The sequence below is a fragment of the Thunnus thynnus genome, chromosome 2, assembly GCF_963924715.1.
Source record: "Thunnus thynnus chromosome 2, fThuThy2.1, whole genome shotgun sequence".
Classification (NCBI taxonomy): domain Eukaryota; kingdom Metazoa; phylum Chordata; class Actinopteri; order Scombriformes; family Scombridae; genus Thunnus; species Thunnus thynnus.
The window spans coordinates 14,225,421-14,245,852 of record NC_089518.1 but is presented as its reverse complement, the minus strand read 5'-3'; the positions used below and the strand labels follow the sequence as shown (position 1 = coordinate 14,245,852).

Genomic DNA, 20,432 nt, shown 5'->3' with positions numbered 1-20,432 from the left:
ACTTTAAGACAAAGAATGACAAAATTACATTTTTCCACTAGGTTCAGATTTGGTCTTGGATACAAGCTAGAAGGCAGCCCTCTACAGATTGTCACACAGTTGGTGAGCAAATCATCTCAACTGTGTCTGTCGTTTTTGTCAAACTTTAAACATTGTTTAGACATCGAGCAGAAACAGAGCAACCTTCACATCCCATCAGAGTCTTCTCTTTCACCACTGGTTGAAGTCAAGTCCGATATTCAGTTGTGATTTAGCCTCTTGTTTCATCCCCTGACTCCTGAAAAAAGATCTGGGTCTCTGAAAGCCAAAATAATGAGCTGAACATGACTGAAAGTTGGCCAAAACTGCAGATTGGGGTGTTGATCCTCAGTGAGACCAGCAGTATTAGCGACATTACATCACATGATATTACAGGCAGGCCTTTGATTCAGTGTTTATGTCAAAAAATGTAATCTTTGACAGAAATTTGACTGCATAACTGCCTGTGTAATTAGTCACTATAACCCAACTAAAAGCCATTTTTAATATGATCTATTTGATGTCATTGCCATGGTTATCAAATTATTTTTTGCAACAGTAGAACATTGTTGATGCTGACAGTTAATCAAGGTTACAGATGAATGAAAGGGAAAGTAAAGAGCTTAGAAGAGAATAGGAGACGCAGGGGGTGTTTTCAGAGATAGTGGAGAGGGAGAAACAACAAATTCTCCAATCTTTTTTAATCAAGTTGAGAGGGTAGACTTCACAGAGCATGCTGAAGGCATCTGTTGACACAACAGTTCTGGGGTTTTTTTTGCTCTAGAAGGTCCTTTCATCTGTAATTAGCACTAATTAGCCTAATAAGCTGTATTTTGTCATAACGGAAAAGCCGCTTTAATTGTGTTTTGACCAGAAATCTCATAAACTGAATGAGAATCAATAACTGACCATGTCTCAAAAGGTTGTAATGTAATAAAGCTAATGACTATTAGTAATGGGAAACTTATTTTGGGTTTGATCACATTTATGGCCTATTACTTCAATGGCTCCTCAGACCCGTTTTCCTGCCCATTTATGGAGCGTTCTAAATTACTGCGCCCTTGCTGAAATTGATTATTATAAAAAGGTTTTTTTTTTTATTGCATTTCCCCAGCCAAGTGATGGGCTCTGCCATGGGTGACACCTCTGGGAAAGCAGCGACATGGTTTTGAAAGATGAGCTCTCTTTTTTCCGTTTCCCTTTGAAGAGGGCTCCTCCTGCGTGTTGTCACAGACCTACCTGCATTGGGAGGGCTCAGAGCGCCGCTCACCACTTTGTCACCAATTTCACACCGTGAAGCAGGAGTTCTGCAAATGCAGCAATTATTTCAAAAGCAGAAAATGAAAAGAGTACTCAAAAGTTTTAGTCAGTTTAGAGCGAGGAAATGCCTCAGAACTCTTTCTGTCGACTGTAATACTGCTTGCCTGTCCCTGCTTGTCTTCCTTTCACCTGCTTTTTCAGATCTTTTCCTCTTTTTTCTCCACATTTTTTCTCTCCTCATATTTTTTTTCTGCTTGCTCCAGACAAACATACATTAATATATTAACAATGTAGATTAATTGCCTCCCTTGTCACCCTCCGCCTCCTTGTGTTGGCATCTTCCATTTCACTTTAAGTGTGAAAGAACTGTGTGTTTTTTTGGGTCATCTTGAGATGGATCTTAAAGGCAGTAATTGGATGTCTGAGCAGATTCCTCTGCACAGTAGGAGGCTGGTCCATTATCTTTTACCATCGTGAAGTAATACGCTCCTGTCCAGGCTGCCCTCATCATCATTACCCATGCTGTGGAAGCCTGGTGATGGAGAGGGAGCAGGAGGACAGGACATACATCATATCTGGACCCATCCGTCTTCCTGTTCCAGCCAAGACACCAAACTGTGCTCACTCACACAAGCATTCGCGGGCATAGAGATGAGGAGAAATGAAAGCAGCCGTTTGTATTCACGGACCGCTCCAATGTATCGTTAAACAATATATCATCACCCCGGCCTTCTCTGGCCACTTCTGCTCTCACATGATAAAGTCATCTATCAACATCCTCCAATGAATGTTTCATTTTACTCCTTTCGATTCCATTCCCTCTGTTGCAATGCACATCTTCTCTGCCAGGCAAGTGAAATCTGCAGAACCATTCATCAAACGCATAGTTAGACATACAGACAGAAGCACTTATATGCCAGCTAATCCTGCAGCAGAAATGCAGCATGTGCGCAGCTAATATCATGCAAGCTGTTTATCAGAAAAGCTTGGACTGTATGCCTTGCTTGAAAATACCTGATCTCAGTCATCTTATTAACCTCGATCAGCCACTAGTGTTGAGTCTCTGTTGCGTGCACCTGCTGTTTTAGTGGATTGAGATAAAACATTGCTTTTTTTTCATATTGCGTGAGTTGTACAGTTTACAATAAGGGGCTGATGAATGGACCCCTAGCAAACAATCCATTAGCATCTACTACAGCTTAGAGATGATGATGAAGTGGAAGCACTAATTGAGGCTGCTACAGTATGCACATGTGTCATACTACATGTAATGCTAATAAGGACAATATACGATGACAAATTGTTGTTCCTTAACTTCTCTCTCATCATAGGATGTTCAAGGTATTTGGAAGGACTGACTCTCGATTCCACTGTGAGGAAGTGAGGGGGTGAAGTACTTTACCTTTACATGAGACTACTGCACACTGAGTTACTTTCAAAAAGATCTGATATACTTTAATGGCAAATTCTTTCAATGTCACTCATATACTCTGACATCCTTTTGTAATCGGAAAGGTAAAAGTGAGTGGGATGGGTTTGTTACCTTTTAAAACACACTCACACAACCTCTCTTTGTGTTTGTGGCATTTGATTAGAGCCTTGGATGAATACAATCTGCTGCTGCAGAACCTATTTTTGCAAAACCTGCTCATTACAGTGGCATCAGAAAATTATCAGTTACCTTCAAGAAAGCTAACCTTTCTGCATTGCTTTTGAAAGCTCCTCCAGCAGTGAGGTCAAATTACTTGTTCGCTGTGCCGTCTCAATTCTCTATAGATGACCTGCAATGCATTGCATGATTCATGCATAAAACACTGTGTTTGTGTAAAATTCTATTTTGCTATGTCTACAGAAAATGGTTAAGACCTGTGCCCTGTGGAACCACTTATATTCTAGTTTCTCTAATTGTCATGGTTGCCCTCTCTGTTCTTCTTACCCTGTCAGTTACGATGAAAAAAAGTTTGAACAGCAAGGCAAAAAGCAGGGATGAAGTCAAGGGCAGGATCCAGACTGACAGATCAATCTCAGAGTGACAGGGTCTGCACATGCCCATATCTCACATCTGCCCATAATTGTTAACATCCCACTTCACATTCTGGCCCAGTTCTATTCATTCTGCCTTTAATCCTGGCCCACTGAGGTTTGAGAGGAATGTCTGTATTTTTTTAGCGGTAATGGACTCTACAGTAGAGATGACCTTTATGCCTGCTGAGAGAGGTCTGTGTCCAGAGGGCAGCTAAGCCAAGCTAAGCTGGCAGTATGGATCTCGATCAGAGCCGGGTGAAGAAATCAGACAAAGATCAGGAGGTCATCCCCCACAGGCACGGTTGGCTGTTGGTGAAGAACTCTTCATCGATCGGCTGAATGAGATAGATATTGGACTGAAATTGAGCAGACTGGCACAGGCAGGGTTGTTTCCCTGCTTTCTGGCCTCCAGGCCCCAGCTCAATGGGCAAACAGCAGGGGCACCAGAGAAGCATTGCTTTACCAGAGCCAGCATCAGTCAAAACTCCCAGCAGCTCCCTCCACTGAGCCCCCGCAGCTCTCTCACTCATCAGGTGAACAGAGACCTGGGTGTGTCCCTGGTGCCTGACCTTGATTCTTCCAGAGCTGTTTCTGACTGTCGTTGAAATTCACCAGGGACTCCCGCTCCTCCCTCCTGACCCATTGATCTAGATGTATTACAGGTATGGTAATACCATGAGAATTGCAGGGGATTTGTCCTATAAACTTAAAATATAGTACTTCCATGTACAGCCATGTTTTATTCATGAGCTCATTTTCACAGCATGAGGTGCAATTCATGGCCACTTGGCTTCAGAGGGTGGCTTCGTCCCTCCAGCACTAACCCTCAATAATTTACTTTATTTTAAAAGTAGACACTAATACTCATTCTGTTAATGTACTTTTATAGCACTTTTATATCGCAAGACAGACATGTTTGCAAGAAATTTCCTGAAGATGAATGGATGCAGCACAGGCTACTATAACTGCATTTGATAAACCTACACTATCTCTGTCACACATACAGTAAGACCCTTAAAATACCCTTAACATGGTAGATTATTTTGTCTACAAGCCATGTACTGCAGATTAAGGAATCAGGCACAATTCATAATGTAATTAAAATTTGTGCGGGGATTTGTTCCGTCAGCAGCATGTCACTTTGACACTTCACTGCAGTCAAAGTTTCCCCATAAATCATTTGCACTCATAAATTATTTACAGATGGGAGCACTTTAGTGTGACTAAAACATCAATACCATCCATGAACTGTTGTATGACTCCTCTTGTATATCTGACCACTCACCCAAGAAGCTCTGATGGGAAAGAGTGAGTTCGTGATACGTCATTGGTTGCCCTTATTTCGAAGTTTATGAGGGCAACAATACAACATAAATCATCCCACCACATGAGTCCATTAAGCCTGGGAGTTTCTGTTCAGCATTTTCTCCTCCAGGTAGTGTGAGAAGTTTCAGGAAAGCAAACTGTTTTGTCTGGCGATGGTCTTTTTCTTACCATGTTGCTCTCACACTGTAACACTGGCTTGGTCATTTAAAATCAAGTTAAAGTCAGATATCCAGAGGGAAGATGCTTTATTCTTTTATTTCAGTCAGAGACACTTGTGTCAAGGAATGGACCATTCATAGCAAATGGCTTTAAAGTTAGATTTGAATTGGAATTGGCTCTGCTCTTTGAGAGATCTCCCAAAGAATTTGAGCAGCAGTGAGGATTGTGCTGGAGGAACTAATCTCCTTTTAACCAAAAAAAAAAAAAACATGTCCTGAATCTTAAATCAACAATGTCACAAATATAGCACATAAGGAGGTGGTGAGCAGCATGCGAGGAGTGTTATGTTATATAAGACCACACTATACACCTGCATAAATATGATTGGACATTACTAGTCAGCTGGTAGCCAAGCATCTGATGAAGGAGCCAGTGATTGTGAAGCATTAAAGAAGCAGCTGATGCCAATTAGCTGATGAAGGAACGACTTCAGTGCGCAGAGTTTCGCCAAAAGTTTCACTAGGAATTCTTCCAAAATATATGCAAATCCCACAAACCTATTCTCTAATTCAAAAAGAAATGCAGTGTGTTTTAGAAGTTACACCTACAAATGTGCCATGGGCCATGATCTACAGGGCTCTGTAACAGCAGCCAGCCTAACAATTAAGCTCATTCACATATTGCCACTTTTGTGTGCTTGAATTCTACTCTGTACTTTGGCAGGAAATAAAGTGCCCTTTCTATAATATCTCATAATTATTGACTTGTGGCACCTACTAAAGTGGCCCTCGACATGCCTGTTAATTTGGTCCTGTCCATGTGATCCTCAGCATAATCTCTCATTACCTCTTCTTTTCAAGTGACACTTTGTGGAGTGAATCCACTATAAAGACAGCCATTGAGTCAATCTTCTCCCTACCAGTCATGGTCAACAGTAATGAGCAGATCAGATCTCTGACCGGCGTGTACCTCAGACATCACACAGCTACCGAAAAGCATTTAAAGATGCTTTAGGAGGCAGTGAGGGATGACCGTCCAGTGGAGACGGGTCTTTGTGTGCCACGTACCACAGCCACCCTCATCCTGTCAGCCAGGAGGAGACAAGGAGAGGAGAAGGGGAAGACTGGTTGAGGAACTGGTTCATTCTTGGAGGAGCAAGAGTGGGAAGAGAAAAGAAGGGAACAAGAGAGAGACCCTCATTAAAAGGCAGTGTGTTGGCTTCACAACCATCCCACCACTTCAGTGCGCTGTCATGCAGTGATGTATCGCTCTGCATGGTTCTTCCAAGGCCTTTATTCCCACTCTCTTCCATGTTTCTCACTTCTAGCCAATTAAACGCCCACTGGAATAGAGGGGAGGAAGTGCCACATTGAGCATTGCACAATGTGGAGAGAAGAGCTGATGAAAGGACATGTCTCTTTTAGTCCCTTTAATAGCTCCAGGACACTGTCTGATTGGCGTTCAGTGTCTACAGTGTGTAATTCACTATCCCCCTACTCCCATTTCACTTTCTTCACACATAGCTTACTTTAGCACCAAGGGATGAAAATGTTTATCAGAACTATGAATATTTCATTTACTGTAGGTTAGTTGACTATTGGCATGCTTCATGGCCCTTTTTAATGTTTTTGCTCTTGAAATGACATGAAAGATCATAAAGAGGCTCATGTCCAATGACAAGTCATCAATCATGGTAGTAAAAGCAGCAGATTAGGTGTTTTGGCTCACAGGGTTTTGTACTGTCTTGAGAAGTGCTTTCTGGGTTTATCTGCTAGCCTGTTAGCTGTAGGGTGGCCATAACAATGAGAAGTTTACTTAAATAGTTGTACACACCAGACATATACACTATGTCTACCGACCTCTCTTCTTTCTGCTGTGCCATGAATAATGCAGGCATTAAAATCCTTTGACTACACACTGCGCTTGACCTGTTCATTTGTAACCAGGGTGGTTGGGTCAGAATGTGGATGTGTTAGTGCAGGGTAGAAGCAGAGGCTAATCGTAACACCAGGACGGGTAGCTTCACTACTTCTCATGCTGCCTGTGTCACTCAGTCTGACACCATAAATCTCACTTATTTTCAGATCCAACCGAGACACAGGCAGAAATTACGGCCCAGACCACATTACCAGCCACAGCAGCGTGCTGAATGCTAACAGGGAGATCCTTGATAAAGCAGACAGGCAGTTCTCCTACAGATTATTGAACAAAAAGACCTATCTGTGAGACTTGAGGGGGCAGACTGGCTAATAAGTAAAGCACAAACACCAGCATCATATCAACAGTCGAGAATCAAAAGAACTATAGTGCAAAGCATGTTTCATGGATAGAAAATTATTTTATATTTTAATTAGGGTATCTGACAAAAAGGATGTTATTTCATGTAACTCCTCTTATTCATAAGCTAAATATGTGTACAGTCTTATTGAAACTTTGAATATGTCCTCCAGTAATATCATTGAAGGACACAGTATCCATGTGTTGAGTTAGCACAATAAGCTTGACTAAAATACATAAAAAATGATCCATGCTGTTTAAAGCCTCAGCAGTAGTAGGACATAGAATTTATGAGTTTATTTGCAAACATATTTAGTGGAGTGGGAAGTGTGAAAAATGATGACACATGGGGAGGCACAGAGAGCTGAGGGACAGCAAGTTGAACCTGATTCACATAAAAGCCTCTATGCTCAATCTTACCTCTGCTTACTACGGATGTCACAGAGAATACTTAATACTGATTGTCTGGAGGTGTACAATATCTTCAGATAACTGCACACTGAGGCATCATCATCGTTCTAAACTAATATTTTTAGATGGTAGGTTAAGACAGTAAATGAATTAGCAATATACTGTATTGTACTAACATTTATACTCATATATAGACCTGTGTGCTTATTAAAATAAATGCACTCTGCATGGTGTGTTATTGTACAATAACCTCATGGTTTGTCACTGCCACATTAATCTTAAGACAATAGGCCACAATTGTAAGCAAATGAGGGCATTACCAATAGGCTCAGGCTACATTGTAATTTTACACCTTTTGTCATTTTGTCAGATTTGTCAAGAAATGTGTTGCATTATTATTCGAAACAAAAGGAAATGGCTCTGACAGGACACAGAAACATTTACAAGACATATCTACATCCCTAATCTCCTGTTCAGGCAGTATAATTTCCATTTCACATTAACCTCATCTGAATGTACATATTGGCTGCTATACTACCACTGGCTCTTATCCTTCTGGTTCTTCAAAACAAATGCATATTAAACTGATGTGAAGAGGGTAATATCGGTACGTCCTGCAAGCAATGGAGCTTATTACATGCAAGAAATAGACATTGCTACATGTAGCACATTTCAGTGTTCCAAAATAAAGGGTCAAAGTAGATTTTATTGAAATTCCCCTTTAGGATATCTTGCATCAAATATAAGAAAGCCATACATCTCTGACAATGATAAAAACTCTCATCAGCTAATAGACTTTTTTTCCAGTTCCATAGGCCCATATTTCATTGGGTCTTCATTCAGACTAAGCTAACTGAGAACGCTGCTGATGTGCACCACTGGTCTCCATTTTGTGTTTAATTGCCCTGTCTATGTCTGAGTGTGTGGACCATTGATGCATTACTGTGAGATCCCACTGTGGCTTATTACTGCCAGGCCCTGCTCTCTGCTGCTCTCAACCTGCTGGGTCATCTCCAGCTGCTGTAATCTAACATTAGCCTCCGCTTTCACCAGGTCTCAACCATTTACCCCATCATGTATTATAGACGACCCTCTGGAAATGGAGGAATCCCAGCAGACACAGAATTAATTTACAGCAATCCTCAATTTTAAGGGGAATTGAATCAAAGTCAGCGGCACAGAGAGAGGGGCATGCATATTTCTGTATAACACAAAATTGTAATGAAAAGCCATTTGAAGATTAAGTGTTTTTTTGTGATTCATTGGTATCTCTTGGCTCAACTAATAATCATTTCACTCCAAAGCTGAATGAACTCAGTAATTGATGCTTACAAACGGCCAGGCTCCTTTCAACCAAACTTAATCCGCCTTTTCTCTTTTTCTGAATGACTCTGATTCACAAGCTCACAAACACTAAGGAGAAGTCTTTAGAAACCGAGTTAACAGAGCAGTGTACAAATCCTGTGTACTTCCCTGGTGACTCTGGAGTGCACATGACTGTGGTGACAGCAAGTAAGACACTGTAGATTGGTCCTGTCTGAGCCTCTCAGTTTTAGCAATATTACTGTAAACGAATGTGACATTTCATTCAACAGGCGTCACTCAGGAGTTAGATTTCTCTGTTAGAAGAAAAATAATAGCTACCTCAGTGGAATAGAACCGAAATGTCTTGAGTGCTGGCACATCTTCAATACAGAGGAGAAAAAATAGAGTGTCTTGGGGTTCTTGCCCCATTGAGATTAAGGAAATCAGTGCAGGGCTTTTGTGTTAGACCATCCCAATAGCAGAATGAAAACAGCTAACAATGAGAGACTTTTGTCATGCTGTACAATTAACTAAAGTCATTTCAGTTCCCCAGTAGGAAAGAGGCTACGTTCACTGTACAGCGCAAGTATTGAGAGGTACACTTTGACCTCAATGGTAGCTATCTAATGTGGTACAGAGTGGTCCATAGCAATCTGTGTAATTGAAGTGCAATTTCTTTCTTTGGGCTGAATAGGCAGAGGAGACAATCCAATGAGCATGGGTGACTTTAGAGAGCAAAAGTTACCTCAAACTTATCTTAATTGGCCCCAATTATCTTCTGTGACAATAGTGGTGTGTGAGTGTGTGTATGTATAATGAAAGGTTAAGATTTATGTTCGGAGTAATGAAGCTATGCCATTGAACTTAAAGAATCAGGGCTGTCTAGACTGTTGAGGTCACTCACTAAGTGTACCTCTACTACAGGGGCAAATTGCAGCATTGGGGTTTTTTACATAAAGCCAAAGCTGATAGGCCAGTAAGAATTAATTTACATTAAGATGTTCCTTAAGTTATAATCCTTTAGATTTTTATGAAACCGAAACTTCATTTTTAAAATCATTTTTCTGGCGTTTTTGCCGTTATTGGATAGTTGAATGTTAAGAGGAGACAGGAAATGAGGTCTTTTGGTGGTACTTCTTATTGTATTGTTCTTGCTTTGCATTTAAATACCATATTTTTCCTGGTACCAGCTGTGTTATTGTTGTTTACTGCACTTTGAATGCCTGTCAAAAACAACCCCTTATCGATAAATTGTATTGTTATTATTATAACTCAGTCAATCTATGAAGTCCCCCTCAGCCCATCCAACCTCCCCTGCAGGGATAAGACAAAGCCATTGTCATGCCCCCTGTAGCTTATAGGAGATAAATGCTTTAGGGCACTGAGTTTGCTGGAAGTGTTTCAATACTGAAAAGGCCAATGAAAAAAGAGGCCAAGCATACAGTAAAGACTGAAGGTAGAAGTGGCATGCACTGTGTATTCTGGACAAGGCAGGGCTTAAGGCGAAGATGGTAATCACAAACACCAAAGAGACAGCAAAGAGAGCCTTCAAATTTCTGTGAACCAACATGAATAAAAGCTGGATTAACCCTAGTAACTGAAACATTCAGTGATTTCATGTAATGTAACTGATGATGTGTCTGAGCAGAGAAGTAAATGATTCATAGAAAAATGTTCATGCAATAGGGCACAGATAATTTCCCCACATGAAATATAATTCATTTAATTCACAAATTTAATTTGTCCCCTGTCAATAATCAACTCAAATCTACAGTAAATTTTATCTGCCAATCTGTAATTATGGTGACTAGCCAACCACAATGTTATGCTAATGACTTTCAGCAATTAGCGGGCTGAAGAGCATGGTAGTGAGGGGAATGTTCTCTTATTCAGTCTAATAATTGCATTCACAATAATTAGAATAACACCCAAATAATTATGGTTAATTTCATATCTTACTTCTCAGCTTACAACCTCCACAGTAGCTACTCAAAAAATCTATTAAAATAAAATGCTGCATGTTTCACCTTTTTACCAAATACAACAAAGGAAGTTCAGTGTACTGGACAATGTGCTCACCAGCAGGCATCAGTCATTAGCTGTCCACCCAACTGTGGTTCAGATTTCACAGTGGTTCACCTAATTGAGTGGCTAATTGAGCTACGCCAAGCCTCTTTGGGTCATTTTCAGTAGTACTTGTTACTTGCACTTTTCTTTTTCTTTCTGAGCTAGTAATTACTGCTAGTCTGTTATTGGGTGGATTGTAGACCTGCCAGGCCTTTGACAAGTGTTGTGCTGATCTCTTTTTCTCTCTCACTCTCTGTAGGATTCTGAGATTTTGAACACCGCTGTGCTGACTGGGAAAACAGTGGCTGTCCCAGTAAAGGTGGTAACCATTGGAATAGATGCCTCTGTTACTGATGTCTCTGAAGCAGTCAAGTGTCGCTCCACAGACGAAGACGTGGTTAAGGTCAGTAAAATGAACCATTGAAAGAGAGATGAGCCCCCGCATCTCTTCTCTTATGAAAACATAACTTGCCTGGCTTCAAATAGATTTTTGTTGACATTTTTCCAGCATAGATTCGTGAGGCTTTTATATAACGTACATAAGCATCTAAATATGCAAATACGATCATGTAAATATAGATAGGCACATTGTTACTTTAAATTTATGGGGTACAAAATTGCTGCTCCTTATCTAAAGCTGGAAGCCTTTTTATTTGTTCATAATTTAAAGAGATTTTCTCATCAGACCCATGTGGAAGGACCCATAGTGTACACATGTATTTGCCTGCATTCAAATGTAATTAATCAAAATGCAAATAAATTAATTATTTAATATCCGCACAGTCCGTTTAAAGTAACTGACTGTTGACAGTTATCAAGTCCATCCTGGTTATAATTGGGCAACTCAAATGCAATACCTAGTTAATATCAAATCAAACTGAAAATATGTGCATTTGAGGACTGGCACTATCCAAGTATTGTGAAGCATTACAGACAGTACATTAAAGCTTATGTGAAAACAATAAATATTAAAAAATGCTACAGATGAGAAGGTTTTCTATGTTTAGCACATCTATATAAATCCTTCAGAAAGGATAAACAAACAAACACCAGCAAACAACATGAAAGTGTATGTTTGATATGCAGCAACTGCTGACAGGTTGCTCGAGTTCTTTTATTTTTAGATCCCCTTTCAAACCTGGGACACAAGGCACAACTGAATAGAAAGTCCCATAGAGTGATACAAAGTTGAGCCCTGGCATCAGTGGCTTAACATAATACAAAAACTCTCCAGTAGAATCCAAATAACACTTTAATCATCTATAGAAAGGCTCAACAAAAAAAAAACTGATAAATTAAAGACACAATCTGGTTGTGGTCTGTTTCTGATAAGTGGCTGGGATGTTGCATGGTGTCTAGAAACGGCCCCCTGCTGTACAAAGGGCTCCCTCCAATAGTGTTTCCTTGTTTGAACCTGTCAAGATCAGAGAGGATGGTAAGATGAAGCAAATCAAACTCAAGTAATGTACACTAAAAAGCTCTAATGAAACAAAATCAAAAACTGAAGTCGAGGAGGATATTTTGCCACTTCAGTCCACTTTATCATGTCTGATATGTGAGTTAGAGATGGTTAAGTGAATTCCAGAGGGAAATTAAATTGCAGTCAAAGACATTTGTAAAAAAAAAAAAAAAAAAAAAAAAAAAAAAAAAAGCCACAGCTCTGCCTTTGGGATCTCTAGTTCCGAGCATTCATCCTGCTTGCTCAATGCTCAGTCGGAGAAGGCAACTCAGTTCTTTTTCTAAACATAGTCTCCTGCGATCATGTATGTAAACATGACTAATTTATCTAATTCTGACCTGGGGAATTAGCGATAAATAAACACAGAGTGACATTAAACCTGAATAATGAATCACTGTGCACATAAAATGATGCTTCTACTCACTTGTGGCTTTGTAATTGCAGTTAGTTCAAAAAAAAAAAACCCTAGGTCACATGCTTTTTCTTTCAACCTCTTTGGAGATTTATCTTGCTTAAGCAAATTATGTCTGACGTGTGTAGACAGAAATAAGGCTCTGCCTGCATTATTTTGCATGCACATGTTGCTCTTTCTGGATTTATAGTTTTGACAGTTCAGTTTAGGACTAATGCATATAGCCTGGTTCACTGTATGGAATGAGTTGGCAATAGGAGTTTTACACTTGGATGGTACAATCAAGTGCTTCATCTACTGTACATCTACACTCATGACACAGCTTCACATGTTGCAGCTGCATGTAGTGATTACATTTTCAAAGACTTAAGGTGGCTATAATCAATATTTGTATATTAACAATGGATCCCATGACTACTTGTATGTGAAGGGGGTCGATCCTAGTGATGAACCTACAAAGAATTGTCACCCAACTCTTCAGTTCCCCTCAGTTCGATGGAGTGTTTTAGTGTCTTTCAGTTCATCGTTTCAGTTTAACAGCCCACATTTTTACTGTTTTGGTTCATTTTCACTGCTCACAGTAATGTCATTTTCACACAAAGCAGGCAGCTGTTTTCAGAGAAGAAGCTTAAACTGTATGGTAACTTTCTAGCACAAAACAAAAGACAGACAAAGTGAACGACTAACTGGTAAACACAGAGGAGTGCTTAGCAACCTACAACAGCTGTTGTACGTTTAAAATATATATCCATATTCTAACATAAAACATATGCTTTTTCAGAATTTACCTCCATTTTTTTATTTAAACAAAAAAAAACACATTTCACTCAAAGAAGTATAATTGGAATAGCAATATCAGCAGCACAAACATGTTGCACAGCTGTATATTCCTGAGTTTCCACAGCAAGTCTTCTGTCTCCATGTTAGCCATGAACTGTAGCTACTCACAGTCATGCTATGAATGGGCTTTTATAACTGCTGCGACCGTGGAGCAGGGCTATCAGAATATGTACAGACCTTCCCCTTGCACTGAAGTGAGTGGTGTATCTTAGGCAGATGAGTCTGAGTGGCTTAATTGCTTCTGTCAAGCCAACTCTGTGTACAAGCCAGAGACGGGCTCACCCCACCTTCATGCTCCCTACTCCCATCGCTCATATCTGCCATGGATTGTATCTGTCTGGTGAGTTGTTAATTTCCTGGGCTCGATCCAGAGACAACCTTAATGTCCTCTGTAAGTATTCTCCCGTTAGCTGCCTAATGTGTCTGATGAATGTGGCAGTAGATCCTTCTGGACATTTATGATACTTTGTGAATCAGACTGACAGAGAGTGTTTAATTCACAGAGACGGTCACATTCTGAGTCTGCCACAACACACATCCTGCTGCGAGGGTGTATGAGGGGTTAAAAGGGCCGCTTATTAAGTAGTTGCATCTTTCTATGTTAAAAAAATTGATTTGGAGCTACGTCAGCCTATGATACACAACAGTAGGAGGGTGTAAGCACGTCAGCGTAATGTATTGGGATGGCTGGATGTCAGCTGCCATGTTTTCCATAATTGTTTCTGCTTAGAATGTTGTAGGGAATAGATCGAAGAAATGCCAGCAGGCAGTTCATTTCTCTGTCATGAGAGATACGGTAGCAGAGCTGTATGCTAATAACCCACACTCATTTACACATTCGTCTCTTCTCAGAAATAAGGGTAAACTATAACTTCATGGAGCTTTGGCAAGAAAAATAATGCTGATAGGATAAACATATGTGTCACCTGCATTTTATTTATCATTCATATCACTATTAGATAGGATCAATGAGCCTCACATGGAGTCCAGTCTAGTGTTATCTAGCCGGCAACCTAATGCTTGTGCGGGCAGGTTGCAGAGCCCCAACTTGTGAGAAAAGTCGAAAACGAAGGGGCTGTCAAAGGCACTTCAGTCTCAGCAGACTGAGTGTAGTGAGAGAGAAAGAGCCGAACAATGAGGGCTGATAAGGAGCAGGGACTCCTCTGACATCTTTATCAGTTTAAACACACTCTCACACTGGGAGCCCTGACAGCACCCAATCTGCTCCATGACTGACTGTAGCCAGGGGAGCGACACCGCCCTTGTAGAAATGTTCAAAAGCTTCATTAAGCAACTCTGTCAGTCCACATTACTTTGCAGTGTTGTGTGGCACTAGTGCGTGAGCAAGGTGCTACCATGTTCTGCACTAATAACATAGAGCAAATATCCATTGATCCTGCACACATCTACTTGAGAATGCAGGGCTTGTGCAGCCCCTAACACAAGTTCTCTGATGGTTGGCTGTAGCCTTAAAGGATGCCCTGCAGCATGTTTTTCAGCTTTCTCACAGGGGTTTTCGAGAGATCCTTGTCTAGGGCTCAGGCCAGTGTAGAAACATAAAGTCCACTGCTTTTGTCAGCTCGATGTTAGATGAAAGACCTTTTGTTCCAATGTACCATTTAAAAATGGTCACCTCTACCCGAAAAAAGGCTTATTGAAAACATGCTGCTTTTTAAACAGAAAGAGGGCAACTGAAATTATTAATAATGGTGGTATGTACAGAATTGTGGTAGATCCTTCATATTTCAGTTATAGTGAAAGAGGAGCTGAAAGAATTAATGGTTGACCATATTGTCTCAAGGGTCTGTAATTTTTCCACTACTGGTTGGGGAAAGACCATGGTTGTGGCAAATAAACTATAGTTAAGGTATGGTTAGGGTTTGGCAACTAAAACACGTGATTAAGGTTCAAGAAAGATCATGGTTACAGTTTATAATAAGGTGAACCTTAATAACAGATCTGTGGCAGGGTACAAACTCTATATGGACATAATTCCTGGGGATACTGGACTGAAAAGAGGTGCACCATATGTCCATGTGGACGATAACAAGGGGGATTAACTAAGAGGTGTTTGATGACTGATTTGATTAAATTTTTCCCTTATGGCAACGCCATTGTATTTTCTGCAAGTTAAACACTGGTTTCAAGGAACTCCACTGCAGAGCCAGTGCCAGAAATCTGCAAATATCTGCTTTTATTTATACAAAACCAGCCAAGTTTAATTTCCACAAAAAGCCTCCTGCTGGCTTCACTCTAGAGGTGATGTTGAAGTGGTGGCAGCTTGCACAAAGCTATAGAATCTGTCACACACAAAGTTTTCTTCCTGGTCACAGAGGATATCCTGCCACAGCTCCATGATGAATGGCTGTTTATGGTTTTATCTCGCTGTAGAGAAATAACTTGGGAGTAGAAAAAAAAATATTTCCCCAGACCATCTAATTCCATCTTGTTCCAGCCATGGTAGTCTGCTACATGATGGGATCAATAGGATTGACAAAGTGCCCAAGAAAGAAAAAAACAGGGTATCTCTGTTTAATGCTGCGTTCACATGGATTCAGGCAGATGGTAGATGGCAGACGGACAACATCTTCTGGACGGCATGGGAAAAATAAACAGTCCAACAGCCCAACGCAATGGCAGGACAGCAAAACGATACACGCATGATGATATGGTGATGTCGTATTGCCTACAAAGAATGGAATAAAATATATTAAATTAAATTATTCCATGTCCGTTATTTTATGTAATTATTCTAGTAATCCATGTAACTATAAAATGCAGCTTTCTCTTAATATACTATTGCAAACTTAAAATTAATTCATGAATTAAATTCCTTACAAAATTCCCCAAAAACCTTGGTAGGATTTCAAGCTCTGATCATATAATTCCGGGTGTTGTTGCAACAAAATTATTAGCTTCTTGTTGTCCAAATCACCCATGTTTTCTCCTTGTGTGAGGGAACTACGTAACATTCAGTTGTAAATTCTGTCGCTGAGGATGGCAAAAATTTAAAATATTTTAACTTTTGACAGCAATTCTGTCTACTGCTACTGTTGCTGGTATTCTCTGCCAACCTCACCTAATTTTACCATCCTGCTCTCGTCCACTAAAATGATATCCAGTTTGCTGTCTACCATCTGCCTGAATCCATGTGAATGCAGCATAAGACATAGTGATTAATTACATTTATGAGTGGTTCACTTGTTCAAAAACTCCTTATTTATCTTATACTGGCCCTTTATGCAGCCCCTCAGTTCAGCCTCTGTCTCTTAACAGGCAGTTTGAGCTCCTGTCTATTTAAGGCCCCCCTCCTGATGAGCCCACTCTGTTCTGATTGGCCAGCTTTTTGGAAGCCTGCTGAGGGGCAGCCATATCAGAGTTGTGTTAAGTTACTGCCAATGCAAACCCAACCAAATTTCTGCTTTACCGCTTCATATTAAAAGCTTTTAAATTACTAAATAATGGGAGACTTTTGTGGTGAAGAATTTACAGGAAATGAGGTGTTACTCACCGAATTAGCGGTGCTAAAAACCAGTAGACACAACAACGTATTGAGACATTTAGAGCTCTTTGTTCAAGGGATCAGTTAGAAATAATGCTCTGTGTGGAGCAGATGACTGTATAAAGAAATCTGTCACAACCTGACATCAGCTCAGGCTGAAAGTAGAAAAAACTGTTGGAAACTGAGCGTTAAGTGCAGTCTGATTATGATTATGCAGTCCTCTTTAAACACTCAATAACTACAGTAGAAGGGGAGGGCTGTTTTTGAAGGTTTACTGAATCAAACACACAAACAGCATGCAAAGACTGCAAAAATTAATGCACACAGCCACCGTGACATCACCCATTGGTTCACGGACTTCCGTTCTGAAGTCTCAAGTTTGCATTTTGACTGTTACCATGTTGGATTTTTGGAGCCATAAGTGACCATATTTGGATGAGAAGGTCTAGCTGAAGCTAATGCTCGCTGCTAGCTTGGTTAGCACAGTGCATTTACAGTCTATGGTTAACTGTGCTAATCCTAATGCTAAGGCTAATTTTTGCCAGCGAAAAACAGGCTTAAAACCATTGAAACAAAATGTACTTACCAGGAAAAAATGAACATCTGACTTTTTAGAGGGTCATTTAGTACATCCAAACACTGAACAAGACTTTTTTTAGGCAACCGAAATGTTACAATTAACCGGAAACACACTGACGTAGCGACGGCTACGGCTATGCCTACTCTGTGAATCTGGAGTTACGCCATGTTTACATTACCTAACCAACAAGGTCACCGTGGTAGCAACTTGTCTGTGACGGCAGCTGTCACTCAAAGTGGCCTTAAAATGCCCTTAAATATGCAGAATTTTAAGCCTTAATAAAATTTAAAAGGTTGAGCTATATAAAAATTCAAACTTGTACAGTTTTAATGAATGGGGAAATTAGCTATAGAGACAAAACCGTTTTTTTTTCAAGGCTGTAAACATGTTTATTTCTGCTTTAAAGTTAGGCATTTTTAGAGCTCTTTGTTCTAAAATGGGGGTCTATGGGGATTGACTTGCTTTTGGAGCTGGCCTCATGTGGCCATTTGAAAAACTGCAGATTTTGGCACTTCTGCATTGGCTTCATTGTTTAGCCCCGGATTTTGCCGCTTGACAATATGTTTCAGATACAATGTAAATATAACAAAAAGGTAAATATGTCTGTAATACCAAGTAAGTATACAATGAATTGAAAATAGCATTATCGTAGTACTAATATTACCATACAAACAAGAATAAGAGTAATTTGCAAACAAAGATACTTCTTTCTGATATAATCGACAAATATTGTGCTCTTATTAATAATATATGCCTAATAAACCAATATATTCACAGAAATTGCGTCTTACAAAACGTGTGAAGAGGATGGCAAAAGATAACAATTCAAACTCAGTTAGATGCACATTAACAGCCATTCATTTCTTGCTGAATAACAAAATCCTGTCATGACAGGAAAGGAGGTAAGTCTAACACTGCTGTATGCAAACTGCCAGTGGGGGGCTCCAAAACAACAAATACAGTCTACACAGTCTAGAACAGATCCTCTTTGGATTTTTGTGTATTTGTGTATGTTATGTGTTTGTAGTGTTTGAAAGGCCATATCATAAGGCTTTTAAAGGGAGAGGGAGGGAGAGGACTCTGGGCATTAATCAAATGCTGGAACAAGTAAAAAAAGAAGTACTCATTCTCTTCTTCAAAGAGAACGAGTCAGAGCTACAAAGAATTGTGTCTTTCGATAGCACAAAATTGGCCCAATCTTTCCTTTTGTAAAGCAATTTATGAAACAGATGACTTTGAGTTTGGTCATTTTATCAAGAGACAACTGCTCTCCTCTTACTAGGTTCCATCTGTTGGTTCTTCTTTTAGCCATAGGCAGGACTATAATAGAAGAGGCAGACCATGACCTGTTTTCCCTCAGGTTCAAAGATGTCCTTGCTGCCCTACTCCCTCTTTTCCTGAGTGTGGAGCTGATAGAGTACCTTTTATCTTGTTCAAAGTTGCTGTATCAGTGGCGAGCTCAGGAGCATAAAGACTTATAATCAACTTGTAGGGCCTGGCCTACAGTGTACACTGTATAGTGTATTGCACCGTGTAATTCAGTGTGTAGTCATCTGGTGCAACCGTCTGGGGAGCTCAACCTAAATGCCATCTCTCTTAACCTTCCCTCTCCTCCTATGCAGGTGTCAGACCGGTGCGACTACGTTTTTGTGAACGGCAAGGAGATGAAGGGCAAGGTGAAGATGACGGTGAACTTCACCTACGGATACCTGAGTGCTCAGCTGGAGCTCAACGTGTGGATCCCTCGACTCCCCCTGCAGATTGAGGTGTCAGACACAGAGCTGAGCCAGATCAAAGGGTGGAGGGTGCCCATCATAGCAAGCAGTCAGAGGTACAGTACTGCATGGGTCTGTTAGTTACAGAGCTTTGTGTCTGTGACCACATCAAACATCGCCCCTTTAATAGACTCAGTTATGAGGTGTCCTGTAGATTATTCACTGGTTTCTTGTACATTTCTCGGGATTTGTTAGGATTAGCTATAGAAATTAACTTTCTCACCCTATAAAAAATATTGTGTGCTTCTACATTCTCCTATCATTGCTTCTTATAAATACTCATGGTCAGAGTACTTTGTCCACCTTTGCAGCAGCTTGGTTTAAGAGGGTAATGAATAGCCTTTATTCCAGGTGATGTACTCGATTTGAATCATGGCAGGCATAGATAAGATAATGATGAGACATGTGACTGAACACCACTCCACCTTTCTCTTTCCAGCTTCAGCCCTACTGATAGGTCAAGGCTGATAACAAAATGGCTGACCTGTGCAATACAGCTCGCCATTAAGACTGAGCCTGCCATTGCGCCTCTTAGTCGTCAGCAGGACAGAACATTATTAGAGCTGTCTGGAGGTTAGACCTCTCCCCTGAGGCCTCATCACTAACAGCACCTCTGCCAATGCCGCTGTGCAGTGCTACTCTGCAATTGTTGAAATCCATCAATTGGTGGCGCAGCTATCAGCCTACCTGCAGTAATTACTTCTGGAAAAGTGTTGAGGTTGGACTTGGACTTGGACTCACCCCACGCACCAGTGTGGTTACTCTAATTATCCCTGCTCCCTTCTTATTTTGAGTGACAGAGGTACAGCATCCGACTAATACCATGGCTTGACGAGAATGTTGCTCTCCCAGCTGCGCGCTGGTATGCCTTTATCAGCGGGGACAGCAGAGTTGTGTTGTGATTGTTGATGCCAGCACCACTGCTGATGAGCTGCACAGAGCTTTGTTTTTTTTTCTGTCTTCGGCCTGTCTGTGTTTATCAGGGGATAACAGGCGTGACCTTGCAAAGTAGCACT

General features: G+C 40.6%; 1 protein-coding gene across 1 annotated transcript in view; it reads left to right on the top strand.

The window, feature by feature from the left end:
* si:dkeyp-14d3.1 (transmembrane protein 132C) overlaps nucleotides 1–20,432 on the top strand; it is a 118,822-nt gene that overhangs the window by 88,527 nt on the left and 9,863 nt on the right. Inside the window, exons 5-6 of the mRNA XM_067604699.1 lie at nucleotides 11,108–11,251; nucleotides 19,264–19,472. Of these exons, the coding sequence (XP_067460800.1) occupies nucleotides 11,108–11,251; nucleotides 19,264–19,472 (353 nt within the window). The remainder of the gene's footprint in view (nucleotides 1–11,107; nucleotides 11,252–19,263; nucleotides 19,473–20,432) is intronic.